Raw genomic sequence first — 19,585 nt, 5'->3', positions numbered from 1 at the left:
CAGAGAGAACGTCTATTTTTTTGCTGAAGAGGAGGGAATTAATTATTGATCCAGCTGGACTCGCATGCCGTATTTGCCTGTGTGGAGCTGGGACGTGTGTGAGGAGCAGCCGCCTGCACAATCCGACCGTGGCACCAGGAACGGCTGTGGAGCAGCTAAGAGCTGTTGCTGTCTGCAGGGCCCATGTCAAGGACAACTGTGGTTTGGGTTAGTTAAAGATCACATCAACTCCAGTGTCTGCTTCCCCCAGCCATCAATCTTGCTGGCACAGGAGTCTCAGAGGAGAAAAATAAACTGTTTTTCTATGGCTTCCACTTAAAATAAACTGCGTTCTCATTCCAGGAGGTGTGAAAGGGTGGTGCAGCTCATTTCTTTCAGTGGAAATGTATTTTAATAGTGTAAAGAGAGCACAGGCAGAGCTGAAGGCTGCTAAGTCAGAAGTTAGGGCTGTATATCACTTCTGAAGGATGAGGGCCTTGCTAACCCTCAAGCCTTCCCTCTCCACAGGGCAAAGCCCATTTCTGAGGAGACACTTTGTGAAGATGTATTGGCACCTTGGGCACAGAAAAAAAGGGGATTGGGAGGGTAAAACTTGAGAGCTGATGCCAGCAAGGTGCAATCACAGAAACACACCCTGAAGAGCAAAATCACCTCCTGAAGGGGAGGTCCTGTCACTGCTGTGACTGTCTTTTTCGAGACAGCTACTACATTAAACAGGTTGCAGAAAGAGAACCAGTTGCAGAAGCTGTGCTGGTCACCTCGCTCTCACTCTGTGTGCTGGGGTGTAAGCTGTGGAAACACTGCAGGTGACTTTAGCTGCCTGTCGTCACTGAACACAGCCTGGGCCTGAGGCAGCTTCACCTCCGTCGCCTCCAGCCTTTGTGACTTGCAGCACCGGCCCTCACACACCGTGAGAAAAACAACAAATCCCAACAGCCTGGATCACTGCAATAAAAGGGGAGTACCAGGCTAAATATGGGGCAAGCCCCTCTGTAACAGGAAGCACTGAGGTTAAGGGGTTAATCTCTCCTAAGGGTGCAAGTTCCAAGGGTGAAAAATACAGTTTTCTAAAACACCAGGCAAAACCCTGGGGAACGCAGCACAGTGACAGTCCTGCTCTGCCAGGGGACAGACTGGATGCCCCACTTGGCCTTTACCTTATGGACCAAATCCTGCCTTGGATACCTATGGGAGCAACTGAATTCCTGCTTGATGGTCCCAAGCAAATCAGAGAGATGTCACTGTGGGGCAATCGGATTATGGTCTAGAAGTTGTCTTCTTACATTTCCCTCCTCCTCATCTCCCCCTATCTTTAGCAGGTTTGTTGAGCTCCTAAGAAAAGTGCTTTGATGTTCAGTGAGATCCTGAGATGTAGCATATGTACCTTTTATTCTCGTTAGCAGGAACAGTTGTTAGGTGCACCAACCTGTCATCTTGCTCCTTATTTATTAGGTGCAAACAAACAAAAACGATTTGGGAAGAAAAAGAAATAAAGAAAATCCTTTAAACATTGTCAAGAAAGAACTTGGGCTAAATGAAAAGCAGTCTTTCAGCCACGAGGCATTCAGCTGCAGGCAGAAAAAGTCAAGCAAAAAGCCTGGGGGACATCTACACAGATGGCCACAGACAGAGGTCAGTGATGCAGCCCTGTTGCTGCTCCTAGCTGGGCAGACAAGTGCCAAAGCTCTCCTGAAAACCCTCCAGACCCTGACTGTAAGCCCAGCTAAGCAGAGTGCCCCGTGGCCTGTGCTTGGGCACCGAGCTGAGATGCCCACGCACCTTCTGGACTTGCATCTGAGCAGCACAAGCTGCTCACACGCTTGCAGACCTGCATCTGCCCCTGCTTCTCCTCTCAGCAAGGGATGAGCCTACCACGGTCACGAGAACATCTTTACGTGACCGAGATAAGGATTTTTTCTAATGTTACATGTCACATATCCAAAGCAGAGTCTCATGTGCAGGCCACTCTCTTCCCTTCCCCAAGGGAAGGCCAGGTGCTGCTTCACAGGCTGTGAGTGGTCTAACCTGGTAGCAGCTTCCAGTTCCCGCATGAGGCTGGCACTGAAAACAATGCCCAGATCCTCCAAGTGCAGATAAGGGCTATTCCATAAGCTACAGCATGCCAAGGGCCAAAAAAGCAAAAAAACAAAGCCAAAAATTACCTAAATGATCTTCTATCCAGTTTAAGATTTGTTACTGGAGACCAAAAACTACAAGTTTGATGTGCCACAAGAAGGGCGAAGCAGAAAGAACTGAAAGCCACAGTTATGGAAGAAAAAGCCACATGCATTTCAAAATAACAGTAGTTACTGAGAAGAAAGGTGGTATAAAGTGCAGGAAAACAAAAGAATCACACAGTTCTGCTACATTCTGGAGGGCATCACAGCTTAAAGATACGTACATGTACAGGAATAACTTCACCCACAGTTGAAATGCAGCACAGTGCAGGATGGGGAGCAACACCGTTCTGATTACACAGAACCATTCAGGGCAAGCAGAGAAGAAACTTATCCAGAAAATACTGGAAAAAGATACGTAGGCAACTGAACTGCTGCCTGTTTGGGTAAGGTTCCTTAGGGATGTAGTAAAAATTCTATTAAAGATAGATGTGGACGGTGGAAATGCATCTCCTAAGATGCACAGATTGATATGATCTGGGTATATAAAGTCTCAAACAATCTGAAAAATATCAAAATTTCTGGTTTGAGGGAACTTCTTTAATTTGAATTCAGGTTTGATCCAGATCAAATTAACCTTCTTTCCTTTCATAATTCCTCACACACCATAAATACATGGAAGATGAACTGTTTTAGAAATATCAACACATGGTGTTTCTGAAACTTAATATCCTCCAAGGATCTTCCGCAGCTCAGTGGAACTGCTCTTCCTGCCAGCTGTGCTCCTGCTTCCCCTGACTTCTCCCAAAGTGCTGACTTTACCACTGCCACCTCACAGGTCTGTCCTAGAGCCCAACTTTGTGCCTTTCAGATGTCAGATGTGCAAACATGCAAAGCAAAGTTAGCATTAGTTTCTTGCAGGAAAGTCTCAGCCAGTGCTGTTGAAGCAACTCCACGGCTGAACCTTTCTCCAGCTTTCCAAGCCCTTGGGAATCTCACTTTGATTTTGTGAAAGCTTTTTAAACTTGTTCAGAACTTTTCAAGTTCTACAAATCAATGGAAGCCAAAACCTAATTTATTTAGAGATTTTTCAGCCATCTCTAAGATGCCCTGGAAAGCATTTGCATTTCTGTGTCTTTTAGATACTCAAAAATAACTTCCTTAACTGTTAAAATATGTAACACCAAGCTATTACATTTTTCTGTTTCTTCAGTGCAACTCTCTCCTCCACCTCAGCAAGCAGGGAGTGATAAAGAGACAGGGTTTCCAACACCTTTAGCATCAAAGTTTTGCTGAAGGGCTCCCACCCCATAATTAGTCATGTGCTAACTCCAGCCATTTGAGGCAATGATTATTCATCATTATATAAATCCTGGTAACCTGGTAACCTGCCTGAGTTCTACGTTTCTATTTCTTATCATCATGGTTTCATGAGAAAAGAAAATATGTAGTTTCAACACTTCTGTGCTTGCTGAAAAGCAACGTGGTTGGTTGAGATACCCTTACCTTCATAGCATGCACAACAGCCTCTGGTTTCTGACCAACAGGGACATACCCTGCTGCAGGAGAAGACCCCAGGTCAGATGTCATGCGTGCTGGTCCCTGTTGAAATAAGGAGAGTACACGTGATTTAATTCCCTTTGAGTGACTCAAGCAAGAGGAAGAAAATATCCAGAAAACTGGAGCACTGCCTGCTTGCAAAATCCATATGCTTCAGCCACTTGCAGAGACAAAAGACAAGACCCTTTCCTCAGAAGACCCCTTCCTCCTTGATTTTAATTCCATTTAAGCCCTGCAGCTGAGGTACAGAGGCAGAAGATCAACCTGGTTTAAAGCTAAATCTGTTCAAGAAACCTTTTCGGTGACTTAGGGTAACTTCCTACAAAGAGAAGATCAAACAGTTCTCATCCTTCTTGCCAAGGACACAATGCAAACAAGATGATTTTCCAGCATGAGCTGGTCATTTCTAAGAAGTTTCAAACATGAAAGAAATGGTTGGTGTAGCATTACTGCTTTTTTGGCAACGCTTTCACACGGCGGTCAAGCACTAATCTTCAGCCACAGAGCAAATTGTGAAGGCAACCTTAAAACAAACAGATGTCCAAACCTAGTACTGACTGGGGTTGTTTCCAAAATGCTGGCCTGCTCTCCTGCAGGGAGGATCCCATCGGGAAAGATACAGGAATTACATTGTACAGAAGATTCCTACTCTCCAAACAGCCTTGTAAGCACTTTCAATAGGACCTTCCTGTTTTTAAAGGCCTTTCTCTTTGATGACGTGAGACACAGTGTCTTCACTCAGAGAGCTGGACCCTGCCTGTTCCTAACATTTGTGCATTCGCACTGTAGCAGGGGGAGAAATCAACAATGAATCCATTGATCAAACTCATATCTAGTCGTCAAGCCCTTTAGGAAACACAAAGAACGATTATACTGGAGGCCTGTGAAAGCAAATTGGGATGGCGCAGTGGTATGTAGCACCACGATAGGAATGCTTTCACACACAGCGCACGCCGCCCTCCATTACCATCTTTTCCGTGTCTAAAAACACAGCGTTTTAAGCCTCATGCCCTCACTTTGCCTTCTAAGGCAAGGACAGTAAATTCGTTATGTGAGAAAGCAGGACCAAAGGAGAAGCACTTTGCCGCTTCTTAGCTTTCCAAATGCTTTAGGTTTGGGGGGCATTTTTTTATTAGTAAAAAGCAAGTGTTCATGTGGGAATAATAAAGAAGAAGATGGGCTAATCCATTAAGCCAAGAATAAAAATAGTATGAAAGACATGGAGTCTTTCATGTCTGAGCCACTTGTCCGCACTTAACCCACGTAATGACCAATAGCTATTTACCCGCAATAGCTTCCCACCAACCTCTATGAACTCAGTTGCTGGTCACACAATCATTTCCTTTTGAGGGCTAGGCATACCAAGAAAAAAATATAGAATTAGTAACTCCACAATAAATCTACAAAGAGATTTAACAGACTGTCAAAGCTTAAAGACCACGGGACACTCACAGGCTGTGCATGGGCCTGGGCCTGGTGGACAGTTGCAGTTCAGTGGAGTAAAAATTGTCCATCCCTGCCCTGGCTGTGAAGGCTGTTTGCCCACCTGGAGGACACTTCTTCAGTTGTGGAGGGCTTTAATGTTACACAGGACAGGCAGAGGCTGGAGGAGAAGAGTGCCAGAGACCGGATCCACCTGCTCTATAGCTACGACTAAGACTATACAACCGGGTGCACATTTCTCATGGAGCTCATAAATGTGATTGAGTGCCTGCAGAATCACACGGAGCTCCTCTGGCTCTAGGGTGAAAGCTGTCTTCTCGCCATGAATGATCATGATCATAGCAACTAGAAGCCAAATATTTGAGATTTTTCTGGTCACAAAATCTCCCCACAGGCCTCATTAGAAGGAATACAAGAACACCAAGCAAAGACTGGACATCCAACACTTCTTCTGAGTAGACAGTAAACTGTCAAAATAAGAGGAATCCTGCTGGATCCTGCATCTGACAACATTTTAAATATATTTTTCTGGCCAGCCTTGGGTAGATCATAATTTTCAGAATGACAGGCAGCAATAGTTTCTCCTCATAAAACTGAAGTCACTAATGAGCTATAAGCATTTTCATAATGATAACCACTCTAAAAGTTATTACAGAACACATACGAAACCACACAGATTAGAGAGAAATTCATTCCAAAGAATTTGATGATACTTATTGGATGATTGGCATGATAAAAAATGTCGTTGTTTGTACAAGCACACGCAGAGTAATACACTGTGTGTATTGTACCACACAAAAAATGCTCCAAGTGGCAGTTTCCTGCTTGAAGGAGAGGCTGAAATGTGGCAAGGGAAATCAGCTGAGCTCTGCTCGAACACAGGTACAGAATTTGACTCAAGATGATGAACATGGTACTAAAGAATGGGAATGCCACCAAGAGGGGGCAGGTCTAAACTATTAAAGCTGCCAGAGCCTCAAAACCAGATGACTCCTTTCTGAAGCACACGCGGTCCTTGTTTCTCAGGCTGGAAGCCAAGAAATCCCAGCAAACTAGAGCGGATGTCCAGGCTGGTGAGATTAATCCTCCCTCCGGCACCTAATCATGTAACAGATTCTCCGACAAAAATGCCGGGTGTGGAGACCCCCAACGCCCTGATCTGTGTGCGTGATGTCAACTCCACATCTCTCGTACAGGAGACCAAACACACACATAAAGAAAGCAGGGAAATGAACCAGCATTTCCCCTGCAATTGTGAGACACATCCAGGATCTCACATGCTGCTAGGAAAAAGGCAGGACTCCACGCAGCTAAGGCTGGCTTAATATTATTATATTAATATTAATATTGCTAATCACACAGTTTTACTGTATAGGTGCCTCCTTAGAATTCTCTTTCCAGACATAAAAAAGACAAAGGGACAGAGTTTTGGAAAGATTTAGGTGCTCAATTCCCCCTGATTTTGGTGCAGTTCCCAAAAATGCTTTAGCCAGGCTTGTATCTGTTTCTTGGGTTTAGGCAAACATGAAGGAGACGAAAAATAAGGAATCTCTAGTAATCAAGGGGGAAAAACAAAGACAATGTAGTCAGCAGGATGCATGCCCAGCTTTGGAGGATGAGGTAGAGGAAAATGGGCAGAGTTCATCGATACAATCAGCTAAAGGGGAGGAAATGCAAGGAATGGGAGATAAGGTCAAGATTTGTCCACTGAAAAGCCGCCAGAAGTGAAAGAGCTGGGAGGGGATGGGAAGAGAAAGGAGCATGTGCAAATTACCCAGGAGCGAAATCACTGAGATGAAACGCAGGGAAGGAAACCAAAGATAGGACATTGGAGGAGGACAGGGGAGAGCAGGAAAGTCCTGGAGATCATTCAGGCATTCAGGTAGTGGCTGAAGTCACACAGGAGAAGGAGGTTCATCATGCCCAACGCAGACAGGCTTGGGAAATGCTGAAAACCATCGTGGTTGCACCCCAGCCCTGGACCTCATCTATCCTGAGGACTTCAGAAATCTATGGCCTTCCTGTCCCAGCCTAGCTGACATTTTCACAGCCATGGCTGACTCGGCACCCTGACAGACACGAATAAAGAGGTTAATCTACTTGCATCCTAAGAAACAGGAATTCTGCAGCAGACAGAAGTGATGCAGCTTGTGCAGCAGGGCAGGTATCACTGAATGGCTTCTCCTTATCTGCTTTGGTCAAACATGCACTCTGCATTAGACAGACATCTGACATGTCCACTTGGGAGGTTTTCATAGCCCTCAGTGGCTAAGAGATGGATTCGTGCCCCACACTCAGACACATGACTGAGGTGCCGCATAATTATATAAATGAATGATGATAAAAGACAGTTCAGAAGTCACAAAAATGATGACACATTTATATTAAAGCTGTTGAAAAATACAATCTTGATTGCTTTCTAGTTTACTTCTGCTGAGACTAAGGCAACTAATCAGAAGCCGAGTCATTTTAAATGCAAAGTTTCTCACTCTCTTTGGCTCTAACTTGCTTTGGAGTTGTTCCAAATTTACAGAGACAGAGCTGAAACTAAAATTTAGCGCATTTAATTCGATAATTATACAAGGAAGTTGTAATTTAGAAAGAAAATAAGTATACATTTATGTAAGAGATGGCATCAAGAATTACATGGGTAGAATTACATGGAAAACCTCTTTCTGTTTCATCCACAACCAGTTATGTTACCTATAGCATTTCTGTCCATCTGTAACATATCTCTCTTAGTGAGAGCACTAGCCTAAGACCAGATGGCTCAAAGTTACATATCTGATGCAGTACTGAGCTCTTGAGGACTTGAAGAAAGAGCCTTATCTTCACTGTGCATGGCGTTTGCTGAGGACCCCGTCTCTGTGGTCAGCAGGAGCAAGAGTCCCTTCTCCCGAGATACATCTTTAGGAGAAGAACGGCCTCATTGCCAGGCTCTGGAACCAAAGGCGATCCAGATGTCGAGCTGCATGTGACCGATGATGTGACATGTCCTAAGTGGGAGCTTTGCTGCTCTGCAAACAGCTGTGGCAGTTCAAAGCTTTAGAGACTGTAGTAGCCTGGATCTCTTTGAGATATCCCTGGAGTTCCATTTCTGCTGCCAAGCCACTGCAAAGCCCAGACAGGCTCCTCATAAGGCCCAGGTGCTTCATTGGTGGCAAATCCGAAGTACTTGCTGCCTGTTCCACTGAGAAAATCAAGGAGAGAGCTATTTCTCTGCCCCTCCCGGCTTTTCTCCACATACAGCAGTACTGGATCACCTACTGAACTCAAGGACTCACAGCAGTTTCCCAAGGAGCTCCACAGGATGTTCCTCTCTTGCCACTCAAACACAGACTCCTCAGAAACCTCTCACAGGAGCCCCAGTCGCAGGGCTCCAGAAAAGCCCAACACCCATTAAGAGGCTCACAGTGCAGCTGAAGCATTAGAAGACAACAGAAAGCGAGAGGAACTCCGCAGGTTCTTAGGTCAGAGCTTCCTTAAGAGCACTGTGCTAAGCACAGGAGATAAATCCTCCAGTTCTCTATAAGCTAAGAATTATGCTTGACCTGGGGACAGCATCAAATCAAAAGCAGAAAACAAAAACAAATAAAACCAGCCTCAACGCACTCCATGTGCCCAGAGCCCGAAGATAATCAGTGAAGCAGCAGTGCTTGTGTGCAAAAGAAGAAAATCTGAGTCCCACCAGTCCTGCCAATGATCCTTTCTAATCTGACACCAAAACCCAAAAAGCAGAGCCTGTAACTGCTGTTGCTTGAGAGCACCTGCTACTGTATCCAAGTAGGATGGTGCTGGGAGTTACAAGACTAAGCTGCCTAGTGAGTCCTTGCTGCCTCTGTCGGGTTGCATGGGACATGGTCCAACACAGATGCGAATGGCACCGTTCCCAAGGCCCCATTCCCACATGTTCAGAGGAACAAAACTAATAAGACTCACTGAACACTGCACATTGGGAACTCCTGGCAACGACCCACCTCCATATAGGCAAAATAAGGCTTAAAAAGATGAATAGTTCTTAACAATAGTGGGAAAACTTTGGAATCCAAACGTACAGTCACCTCCAAGAAGAAACTAACTTAAATGAGCATCAGCAAGTTTTTATGGGTTTTGATTTAGAAGTCTGAAAACAGGAACACTGGAATTGTGATAATACCTGCATGATTCCACTAGGGAGCTGAAAACACGTGAGGCATTGGTCAAAAGATCAAAAATTTCTTTTTCCTCTATTATATTCTGTATTTTACTGACATCCTCTCCTATCTCAGCTGTTCCTTGTCTGCACAAAGTCTGTAAAAGAAGCAGCTAAATTCCAAAACCAAAACTTCCATGCTGATTTTGCTTCACTACACGGTCCTAGCCCAGGCACTGAGAATGATACAAACCAAGTGGAGCTTGTGAGTGAGCGTTATTACTTCCCAACGTTACATCTTCTTCTTGCCTTCTATTAATTTTCGGCTACAATTTCAAAAAGCAAGCAGACATTTAGGATTCAAATCGGATTAAATAAGCCACAATGTTCTAATAGCATACCTCAGACAACATTAAAGCTAAATGGAATCATATGAGATACTGTGAAGTTTTTATTGTCGAGACAGAGCAAGGAAAATTACATTATAGGCAGGCACTGCCAGACAGCTCACAATAAAATTCCCAGGCACGTATATTTATTTCACAGTGGTTTTGCTTGTAGCCTGCCTATCCATGTTTGAATTATGCTGTGGCTTTTCCTTGGCACTCATCATACCCCATCCAAGTGTTTTACATAAATACAGGTGCCTATGCTGCTCCATAAATTAGGAACTGTTGAGGGACAAGCAAGAAGCAGCAACATGCCTGCAGCCACGTGGGAGACTGGTGGCAGAGTCAGGCAGTAACATGGAGAAGCCCTGGGTTAACTGCAAACCTCAGTCCTGGGTGCCCGGGGCTCCTGGGGTCTCAGAGGATGGAGGGGCTCGTCCTGCTCTGCCTCTGTGCACTGGGATGGCGGTTACAGGGTTCAGAACCCACTCAGGGCAGTCCCGGCATCGCTCGTGCTGGGGCTCCTCTGCTGCTTTCCCCCTGCTCGCCCTCTCTCGGACAAGGGAACACGATGGTTCGGATTTGCTGGTGCCAAAAACTGGGGGATCCGCTGAGGTACAGAGGGATCCTAATCCACATGCCTTGAATTTGCCCTTTTCATTTGTGTCACGGACAAGCAAGAGCAAATACCAAGTTGCTTGGTGAGCTGGAGGTCCTGACTTAGCCCTGCTGGCGGGACCCATGAGGAAGAATCCTCACTTTAGCACCGACATCTCGCATATAGCTTCATCCCTGGGGCTAGTGCTAGTGAGGGAGATGATGGGGAAAAGAACAGCAAAACTGATCGTCAAATGCACTGGGCCAGTCTTGCATGGCAGGAATCATGCTGACCCTGGTGGGGAACCACCGAGAGCCCAAAGCACAGAACCCTCTTCACAAACACAGAGCGAGTAGCACCCAGGGGAAACAGCCCAGCTCTTGCTTGGCTCACACAGAAAGCTGTTTCATTCAGAAAGAGAATCTCACGGCACCTCTTGCACATTAAGCTGAGCGTCGGCCCCACGAGATTGCACCAAAAACCTCTCCTCGCTCTCTCGCACTAGGAGAAACATCCCCAAACGTGCAGCTCTTCCACCTAAAGCCTGTCCCAACGCTGGGGCAGGCCTGGAGCAGGAGTGATGCAGGAACCCGCTGTACTTTTCTGCAGAGGGGCGCTCCCAGAATTTGAGCTTCACCTTTTTGGAGATAGTCAGTCTCAGAAATTCTCCAGGTCCTGTATCCTATAAAGGCAAGTGGGAGGATCCGGCCCAGGCCTGGCTTCTTGCTGCTGTGCGGGGGCGGAGGGGTTAATGGCTGAAACAAAGAGCCGGTGACGAGCAGCTCTGAAGCGTGACATGATTCTCAACCACGGCTGCACCCTGCCTTCCCTCGAAGCCCCTTCCTCCCCTCCTGCATCTTGTCATGCCCGCAGCACATTTCTGCCTCTCTACGCAGCGCTCTTAAAGGAGACCGAGCTCCTCTCTTGGCCTGAAAGGGACAACTTCACCTGCAGATGACCTGGCAGGGCTTCGAACACTTGACATGCTGCCAGGGAAGCATGTGGGGAAGATGCATGTGGGAGACCCTGCAGAAGGACACCGAGGAGAGAGGACCCTGCAAGAGGATGCTCCCCAGCACCACATTGCAGCACACACCTTCAGCACGGGTGGAAGCGAGGCAAGGAGGCATCAGTGCTTGGTATTAGCATCCTCTCTATCACATCGAGGGACTTTATTGCGGATGCTAATCTCCTTCGACATTACTTAATTTGCTCCCTTTAATCATAGCGAGCAGCTGGTCATGTAAACATTCAGATCCATGAATTAACCACTGGGTCTGCACAGGAGCCAGGCAGGGCTCGGACATCATCTAGTCAGGCAACGTGCATCTTCAGGGCCTTGGCAGAGTGTAGCAAAATCTACTTAAACGGCAGAAAAAAAAAAGGCTTACATGGCCCTTTTGATTAATAAAGAAACAATTTAACTGCTTCATTGCTTTCCGGGGATAAACATCAAGGACACCCACCAAGGAGGAGCCCTCTCCTTGCTGGCAGGCTCACTGCACCGCGTGCTGTAGGGGCTGTGCTGGCATGCCAAGGGCAGCAAGCTCTTTGGGGGCAGAATAAACAGAGTCAGGACATTGTTTGCAACTGGATCCCATCTGCAAACAGGAAGGGTGTCTTTTATCTGCGCTGAGCTAATGTGGGTCCCAGCCGCAGCCCAGAGAAACTCCTCAGCACCTGCAAGCCCGAGCCGGCTTCCTGCGGCAGCGGAAATGGAAAGGGAAGCAGCCGTTGTTGTCACGCCTTGCAGCAGTGCTGTGGCACTGAAATTGGTGAGTGCTGTTGAAAAGCACCGTGGAGAGCCTCAGCAGTCCCCAGATTATAAAACCGTTACCAATAAGGTATATTACAGCACAGCTGCAGCCTGTAACTATCTGATACAAATAAACAAAAAGAAATCTGATTGCTATTGACAGAGCTAACCCATGATTTTCCAGGGACAAAGCGCACTAACTCTGCCTGACTCACAGGGGCACTATCAGCACTAATATTTTGCAAAATGCTAGCACTCTCATTAACATCAAGCCCATCAAGCACATTAGAGGGAAACAGCGGTCATTTTTCAAACATTCCTCATCTGAAGGATATCTCCTGAATCAGGGCTGGTCTGGTGGAAAATGTGGAGGTGGCAGAGGAGATATATCAGATAGATGCCTGCCGTGCTCCCCAGCACATGCACACCCACCCCATCCCTCTGGATTTCTCTTCAGCTGCTCTGCTCCAACTGTGACAGCAGAGCAGCCTCAGATGCCACTTTGCTGGGTGCAAAGCAGGGAGAATCAACCATCTGAACCAGGCCAAACAAACACTGACTCCACACTAACCCTGCACTGAATGAACATAAGCGTCTTCAGCAAATGGAGGGTCCCTGTGTGTGACGCTTCCCATCACATCCTGTGGGCATCTATAGTGATGTGCTCAGCGTGCAGGCTGCCAGGGCCGCCTTTGGCTCATGACATGCCCCAAACTTGGTCAATGCCTAACTTTGTGCTGGCGCGAGGGAAAAGAGCCCCCCGCTGCTCAGAGACACCAGAGCAACCACTGGTGAAGGGCAGCTGCCTTTTAAAATGCATTAGCTAGCTCAGCTGCTCGTCATGCCCTCTCCAAAGCTTTACAATAGCGTTCCCCAGGCCGCAAATCCTGCCGCCCTCCTGACAAACCTTTCATTTCGTTTTCCCCTGCTGCAGCCCCTCTTGCCGCCGCGGCGAAGCGGCTGCCTCCTCTTTCCCCCTTTGTCTCCCAAGGACGCCCCGGAGCTGCCGGCGCCGCCGGCGGGAAGGGGCTGGAGGGGCTGCCGCGGGCCGCGCTCCTCGCCCGCTGCTCCCGAGGGCCCTCGCGTTGCCAGCCCCGCCTGGGACATGGGGAGCTCCTGGGTGCCCTGCGGGGAGGAGAGCGGGGCCGAGGGTGCAGCAAGCTGCTGGTGCTCGAGCTGCCCGCTGCCCCGCACTGCGGAGCTGTGAGGCCCCACAGCTGCCTTTGGCTCTTCCGCGTGGCCCTTCTGGACACCATCCCTGCTGTCACGGGAACAGAAATTCTTGCCTCGTTCAACCCGATCTGGCTAGTCAGGACGGCCTCACAAAGTCCAGGGAGACACAGATTTACCCTCCACTCACAGCGAGCAGCCACGTAGCCCCAAGTCCCCCCTGCCCAAGGACACTCTGTGGCCACGGCCACCTTTCGCTCTGAACTCTGCTCACGCCAGGCTAACACAGAGGCTACACTTGATATTTCCCCTACAGGTTGCTGAGGTAAAGATAGTGAGTCATGTCCTCACTTTTCTTCTGCATTAACCCTCACATCAAAGAGTTTTGAGGCCGCCACCTTCCCAGTTATAAGGGGAAGACGGGACTCACTGGAGCTCAAGTTGTAGCCATTAAGTGCCATCATGCTGCCATCGTCACCACTGCCACTGCAGGCTCAGGACACAGCCAGCACGTCAGCTAGGGTGTCTCCTAGCATCTCTTCCCACCCTATCTAACGGCTTCTCTTTACACCTACAAACCACAAACATTTGGGTTTGTTTTTGTAACAGCGAATGTACCATATGGCAAAATGAAACACACTTTTCACACGTATCCTTAGGAGGCAGAGCTATGAAACGTGGCTGGTTATGAGTGTGTGGTGAAACCCTGGGAAAGAGCCAAGTAAGCCACAGGAGCACAAGGCAGGCAGCTGTGGGATGCTCCAGCCTCACAGCCACCAGCCATGGGATGCTTAGGCCCAGGCACAGTCTGGGAGCAATAACCCCAGGCACCAGTACAGAATAGGGGGTGCCCTGCTGGAGAGCAGCTCCACAGAGAGGGACCTGGGAGTCCTGGTTGACACCAAGCTATCCATGACTCAGCAGTGTGCCCTCATGGACACCTGTCCTCTCCTTGTACGAGGAGAGACTGAGTTGGGCCTGTTCAGCTTGGAGAAGAGAAGGCTGAGAGGGGATCTGATTAACATGGATAAGTTCATGAAGGGAGAATGTAGGGAAGAAGGGGCCGAGCTCTTCCCAGTGGTGGCCAGTGACAGGACAAGGGGCAATGGGTGCAAGCTGCAACACAGGAAGTTCCATCTCCAGCTGAGGAAGAACTTCTTCACTGTGCGGGTGCCGGAGCCCTGGCACAGGCTGCCCAGGGAGGCTGTGGAGTCTCCTTCTCTGGAGATCTTCCAAACCCACCTGGATGCCACCCTGTGCCCCGTGCTCTGGGTGTCCCTGCTGGAGCAGGGGGTTGGACTAGATGATCTCTAGAGGTCCCTTCCAGCCTTAACCATTTTGTGCATTTTGCATGCCATGTTACTGGATGAAAATGCAGATGCAATGAGAGAGAGCGCTGGGAAGGCAGGGACTGAGCACTCCTCAGCAGAGTGCCCTAACCCCTCAGCTACATAAGCACAATTTTCCTGTTTATTTGCCATTTCTCATAGATCTCACTTTTTTTTTTTTTTTTTTTTTTTTTTTTTTTTTTTTTTTTTTTTTTTTTTTTTTTTAAATGGGCTACAGATTTAGTGGGGAAAAAGGTCCTGTGTCTTTCCAGCCTGGCATCTTAACCTAAGACAAACTCCTGAGAGCTGTAGGATTGAACAGCCCAAGAGGGAAACCTCACTTTTCTTAGGAAAAAATTATGTCCTAGTCCCTAGGACATGCATAAACGGTGGGCAATGGCACTGTCATCACTATCTTATCAAAGGAGGGAGTTTCCCTCTGTCCTTCCAGAAGACATCTACATATGCTTCCCTTGGGAGGAGTCCAGTCTGTAAATCTCAGATGATCACACCTCCGTTCCTCCAACCATGACATACAGTATGTCCCCTCCTCATGGGGAGCTGCTACTCTCAGCAAGTGGTCACATAGAAAATTACTATAATGAAACTCAATATACAAAGAAGAGGAAGGTGATTTTCTGAAGCACAAGTGATTACAGTAACTCTCACTCAGTCTTGAATAGATGTCAAGACTCTTACAACCTAAAGGTGCTTGTCCACCTGATCTGGCCAGAGTTGCTGTCTGCAACACAGAGTGCAACACAGAGTGTACGGACACGAGCTAGTGAGTCCTAACATCATCGCTTGTTTTCTTCCTCTTTAGCATCACTGAATTTTTTATGGTTAGATTCTTTATACCCTTTATACGCAGCAGTTAGCATGGGTGATCTCTCACCTCAGCATCTTGCTTACTAACCCTGTAGTAATGCTGGGAAGGCTGCTGCCCATTGTCTCTGTTCCCTCTTTTTGGCTACCTTATCTAAGCCTTCCTGACAGAATAACAGGAAGTGTAGTGGCACATCCATGGGTAACCTTACTGCTGTTATCCTGTTATCAGGGCATGAGTCTTCTAGTGACAAGCCATCTGTGCTACGGCCTTATCAGAGAACAGACCTTCTGGTCCCAGTGCAAACAGCGCATCCCTTGTTGTTTACCCATTTTTTTGCTGTCAGTTGTATCTTTTGTTATCAGTGCAGGCCATTCCTTGTTCTACTGTTCCTTCTGGCATTTTAATCCATTTCCATCCAACGAATCGCAATATTGCTACTGCAAATCTCTACAGTTACTTCTAGCAGAGGCAGAATTATTATTAAATATAATTTGAACACTCCCTGAACCATTTTAAGCCTAAGTCAGCCAGGCTAGCTCCAACTGCTAAAAACAAGCTTGTTCACCATTAAGGATATTTTACGTCAATGCAGATAAATGGCTCCCTAAACAGTTACAGTTTATGAGCTTGTCAAAGTGAGCTAGCTCCAGCTCTAGGAATGTGAGCAACCTTAAGGATGCCTTCCAGTTCTGGACACTCGGGATGCGCCTGAGGCTCCGCTGCAGGGCAGTGGGCAGGAACGTGAAGTGCTGCAGGGGTTGTGTGTAGAACCCAGAGCACCAAAGTCACGGGCAAGAACACACCAAAAGGAGAAGAGACAGAAAGGCAAGTTCTGGGCTGTTCCCAGCTGCAGTATTTTCCCCCAGCTTTGCTACGAAGACCTGAAATATCCAAGAAATCAGCAAGAGAGAGTTTACTCCTAGGAAAAGAAATTGCTGAAACTTTATTGCTAGTAACAAAGACAGTGTTACACAGTGGACGGGGAACTTCCTTTCCTCCCATACATTCTTACCATGTCAGAAACAGTATTACAAAGATTATTAGATATGCACAAAGATTAAGCACTGTGTATGCTAGCTTTAAGGAGAGAGACAGAGACTTGAAAGCTCATACCAAGTATGGACAATTCCACCTCCCAGCATTAATTCATCATTAGCCTAAAGCTAGAGTACATGAGAGAAACCAAGTGAACTCTTCAGCAGTGCTATATGGAGTTCCAAAAATCAAATTCTGCCTTTTAGCATGTTTCACTGGAGAATTCTGGAAAACTTAGTGCTATTTAGCTTTGTGCAAAACAATTGCTACAATTGCTAAAACCATGCTACAGAAAGGGCAATCTCCCACCCAGCTCCTTGGAGAGAAAAGCAGAGATATGGTGCACCGAAAGAAGCTGCACATGGTCATGGAAGATGCTCCACAGTGACAGCCACAGACTCCAGCCCTGATGAGCAGTGCTGGCAAGGCACCTCCTCCTCCTGCAAATGGCAATGACCTGAAGCTGGCATTATTTTAAAATTCTAGGTATTACTGAAAAACAATTTCCATCTCACTACCAGAGGTGAGACTGTAAGAACAGCCTATCTAGACTCCTCGGATAATGTCAAAAAAAACCCCTCAAGGTCAGCAATTTCCACTCAGTGTTATTAAACTTCAGGAAAGCTCTGGGAGCTGAAAGAGTTTTCAGGATAGACAAAGCACCACTTCTCAGTGCTTTTCAGGCTCAAAGGTATACCAGCCTCCAGTGACTTAACCTGAGACTCCCTTCTCACCAACAGTTTCTTCTCATTTTCCTGTGGTAAATTTGCATGTATTAGTCATGCAAATTAACTGCATGACTCTTACCTCTCAAGTGGTGCTGCCTTCCACGTGAAGCAACCACGAAGGGAGCAGATACTGTGCAGAGGACCACCATTCCGGTCAGCGTGAGGCCATCAGAAGCGCACTGCTCAGCGCTCACAGGCAGCTCACGTTCAGCACCCTGACTGCTGAAGGATGCCTGAGATGTTGTCTGCGGGACAGCACGATGGAGCCCGTCTGCAGGCTGCTGGCTGTGTGAATAGTGAAGCCAGGAAGGTTTCATCCTGCTCGCCCCGGGGCCCAGCTCTGCTCACAGGGCCATGTGCTCCTGCTCCCTTGGACCTCCTCTCATGGATATTTGGTAACGACTACACACCCCAGACTAAATCTATAGTTCACTTCCAGCATGATGCGCCACTGATTCTGTGGCTTGAGTATATTGGTGCCCAGGATTTATTCGAAACACCAAACTATTTAATTAACTGAGGTATGTCGGAGTCATGGAGTGATGCTTATGTACAAACTTAATGACAGTGAGGGATGTACTGGAGCAATCAGACTCCTAAATTATTCCCAAATGGTCGCAAAGAAAGTGACAAAGATGAAACCCTGAGCAGATGTGACAGTTTGGAGCAGACTACAACTGTGGGCCATCGCTCATGAGAATGAAGCCTGTACACACACAAAGAATGATTTCTCACAGACCTATGTCTCCTGTCAAAAAGAGGCTGCAAAGAAAGTCAGCTACGTAAAAGTGTCCACAAGCAGATATTCTGACAGTATAGACTGGATCCAGAATTGCTCATACTACCTCAAACAATCTCCCCCAAAAAAGGCAGGATACAACCAAGGCATTCCCCCACCTGAAACTGCCAAGGATCAAAAGTCTGAGTGCACAAGAAGGGAAGGAAAATCCTCCAATCTTAAGCCACCTGTGGAGTCAGACATACCTAGCTAAGGATGAGGCTAATACCCGTGTCCTCCTTATATTTATCTGTAGTCTCCTGACTGCTACAGGGAAACAAAACTAGAAAAGGTGATATTCAGCCAAATGCATCTCTCTCTCTTTTTTTTTTTTTTTTTTTTTGGAGGCTTTCTATTCATTCTGCTACTCAGCAGGGACAGAAAGCATCTGGATTTTCCTTTTGTCTGGAATTTTATTTTCCTATTATTTCTTAAATTATTACTTTTCCCCCTCTTATATAGATCTAGGAGAAATGCTAAACCTAAAGCTTTTACCAAGGAGTCAGCCAACACAGTTTTGGTCCATAGCACTTGCAGAGCTGCAAACTGTGGGCTTCAAGCACAGAGCAGAAGATCCCAAAGGGCAGCATTCACCCAAAACTGAGCCCTCATCAGCCCTTTGCTCACGTTGACACAGCTGCAGCCAGCTCGGGGCAGGACACCGTTGAGTGCCTACACACTCCTCCTGCAGTCTGGAACACGATGCCACCAAGCAAATGTCATGTCTTAGGTGAATACCTGGCAGATGAGCACCTGGCACTGCTCATTCTCCTCTACCATGTATGACCACGTATTGCCAGGCTGAGGAGCAGCCCTGCGGACAGCAGCACTGTATTTACTTTGCACAAGAGTTTTCCCTGACTTCAGTCAAAATCCTTTTCTCAACTGAGAAGCAGCAAAGCAGGCAGATCATAGGAAACAAAGCCTCAACCATGATAGAGAAAAAATGAAATGAAAGTCCGAAGAACTTAATCACTGCAGAAATCCAGACCACACACTGTTAGACAAAACATCCTTCACCTCATCCATGGCTAGCTTTTTGACAGGAGACATAAAGCATGTTCATAAAGAAGGAGCAGCAGGTTTAAAAGGACTAAATTTTGCTTTAAAAGCTGCAAAACAGGGACCATCAGTTGTCTAAGAAACCTGAGCACAAACCTTTACCCATTAAAAAGATTTAACATGTAAAGATCAGTATTTTTCCCCCTTCTCTGAACAGCTATGCATTTTTGGTTGGGTTTATTCTATGAAGCAGACTCCCACTTTCAATCTGGAGCTGGAAAGAGCTGCCCCGTTAATCTCTGCATGCAGGCCCTCCCGGCAGGCCCGCTGCCTGGGAAGCCCATGGCTCTTCTCTGCACCGCACACTGGTTCTTACGTTTTGCATGGCATCCTGGTACTGCGGCAGTGACGACAGCTGTGACTCGGAGTGGTAGGGGGATAACCCCTTTCTGAGAGTCCTCAGCTCCCCACTGCTGGACTGCTGCAAGACAAAGACAGAAAATACAATTAACCATATTAACAGGGAGGAAAGTTATGCCCATTCTGCTTAAAACACTGTATTAGCTCATCCCACGACCACCTCTGTACTACAATCCCTTCCCATAACAACGTCACCCTGCAACAGCAGTTAAAGTGGTCATAGTATTACAGAGCTTTTCCTCCTTAATACCTATAAAAACACTTGCAAGCAGTTGGAGATGTAATTGTCAAGATATACTC

At 47.0% G+C, this 19,585-nt stretch overlaps 1 protein-coding gene across 2 annotated transcripts in view; it reads right to left on the bottom strand.

Annotated features, from left to right (window-relative positions):
* CCDC85C (coiled-coil domain containing 85C) overlaps nt 1-19,585 on the bottom strand; it is a 107,639-nt gene that overhangs the window by 7,718 nt on the left and 80,336 nt on the right. Inside the window, exons 3-4 of one of the 2 annotated variants that reach the window (XM_026050427.1) lie at nt 19,242-19,346; nt 3,624-3,719 (exon numbers count right to left, since the gene is read on the bottom strand). In XM_026050427.1, the coding sequence (XP_025906212.1) occupies nt 3,624-3,719; nt 19,242-19,346 (201 nt within the window). The remainder of the gene's footprint in view (nt 1-3,623; nt 3,720-19,241; nt 19,347-19,585) is intronic. The other variant, XM_026050428.1, reaches the window with a different exon arrangement.

This window comes from Nothoprocta perdicaria, unplaced genomic scaffold (genome assembly GCF_003342845.1).
Source record: "Nothoprocta perdicaria isolate Ctin4 unplaced genomic scaffold, notPer1 scaffold_69, whole genome shotgun sequence".
In the NCBI taxonomy this organism is placed as follows: Eukaryota; Metazoa; Chordata; class Aves; order Tinamiformes; family Tinamidae; genus Nothoprocta; species Nothoprocta perdicaria.
This window is presented reverse-complemented; position numbering and strand designations above follow the sequence as displayed.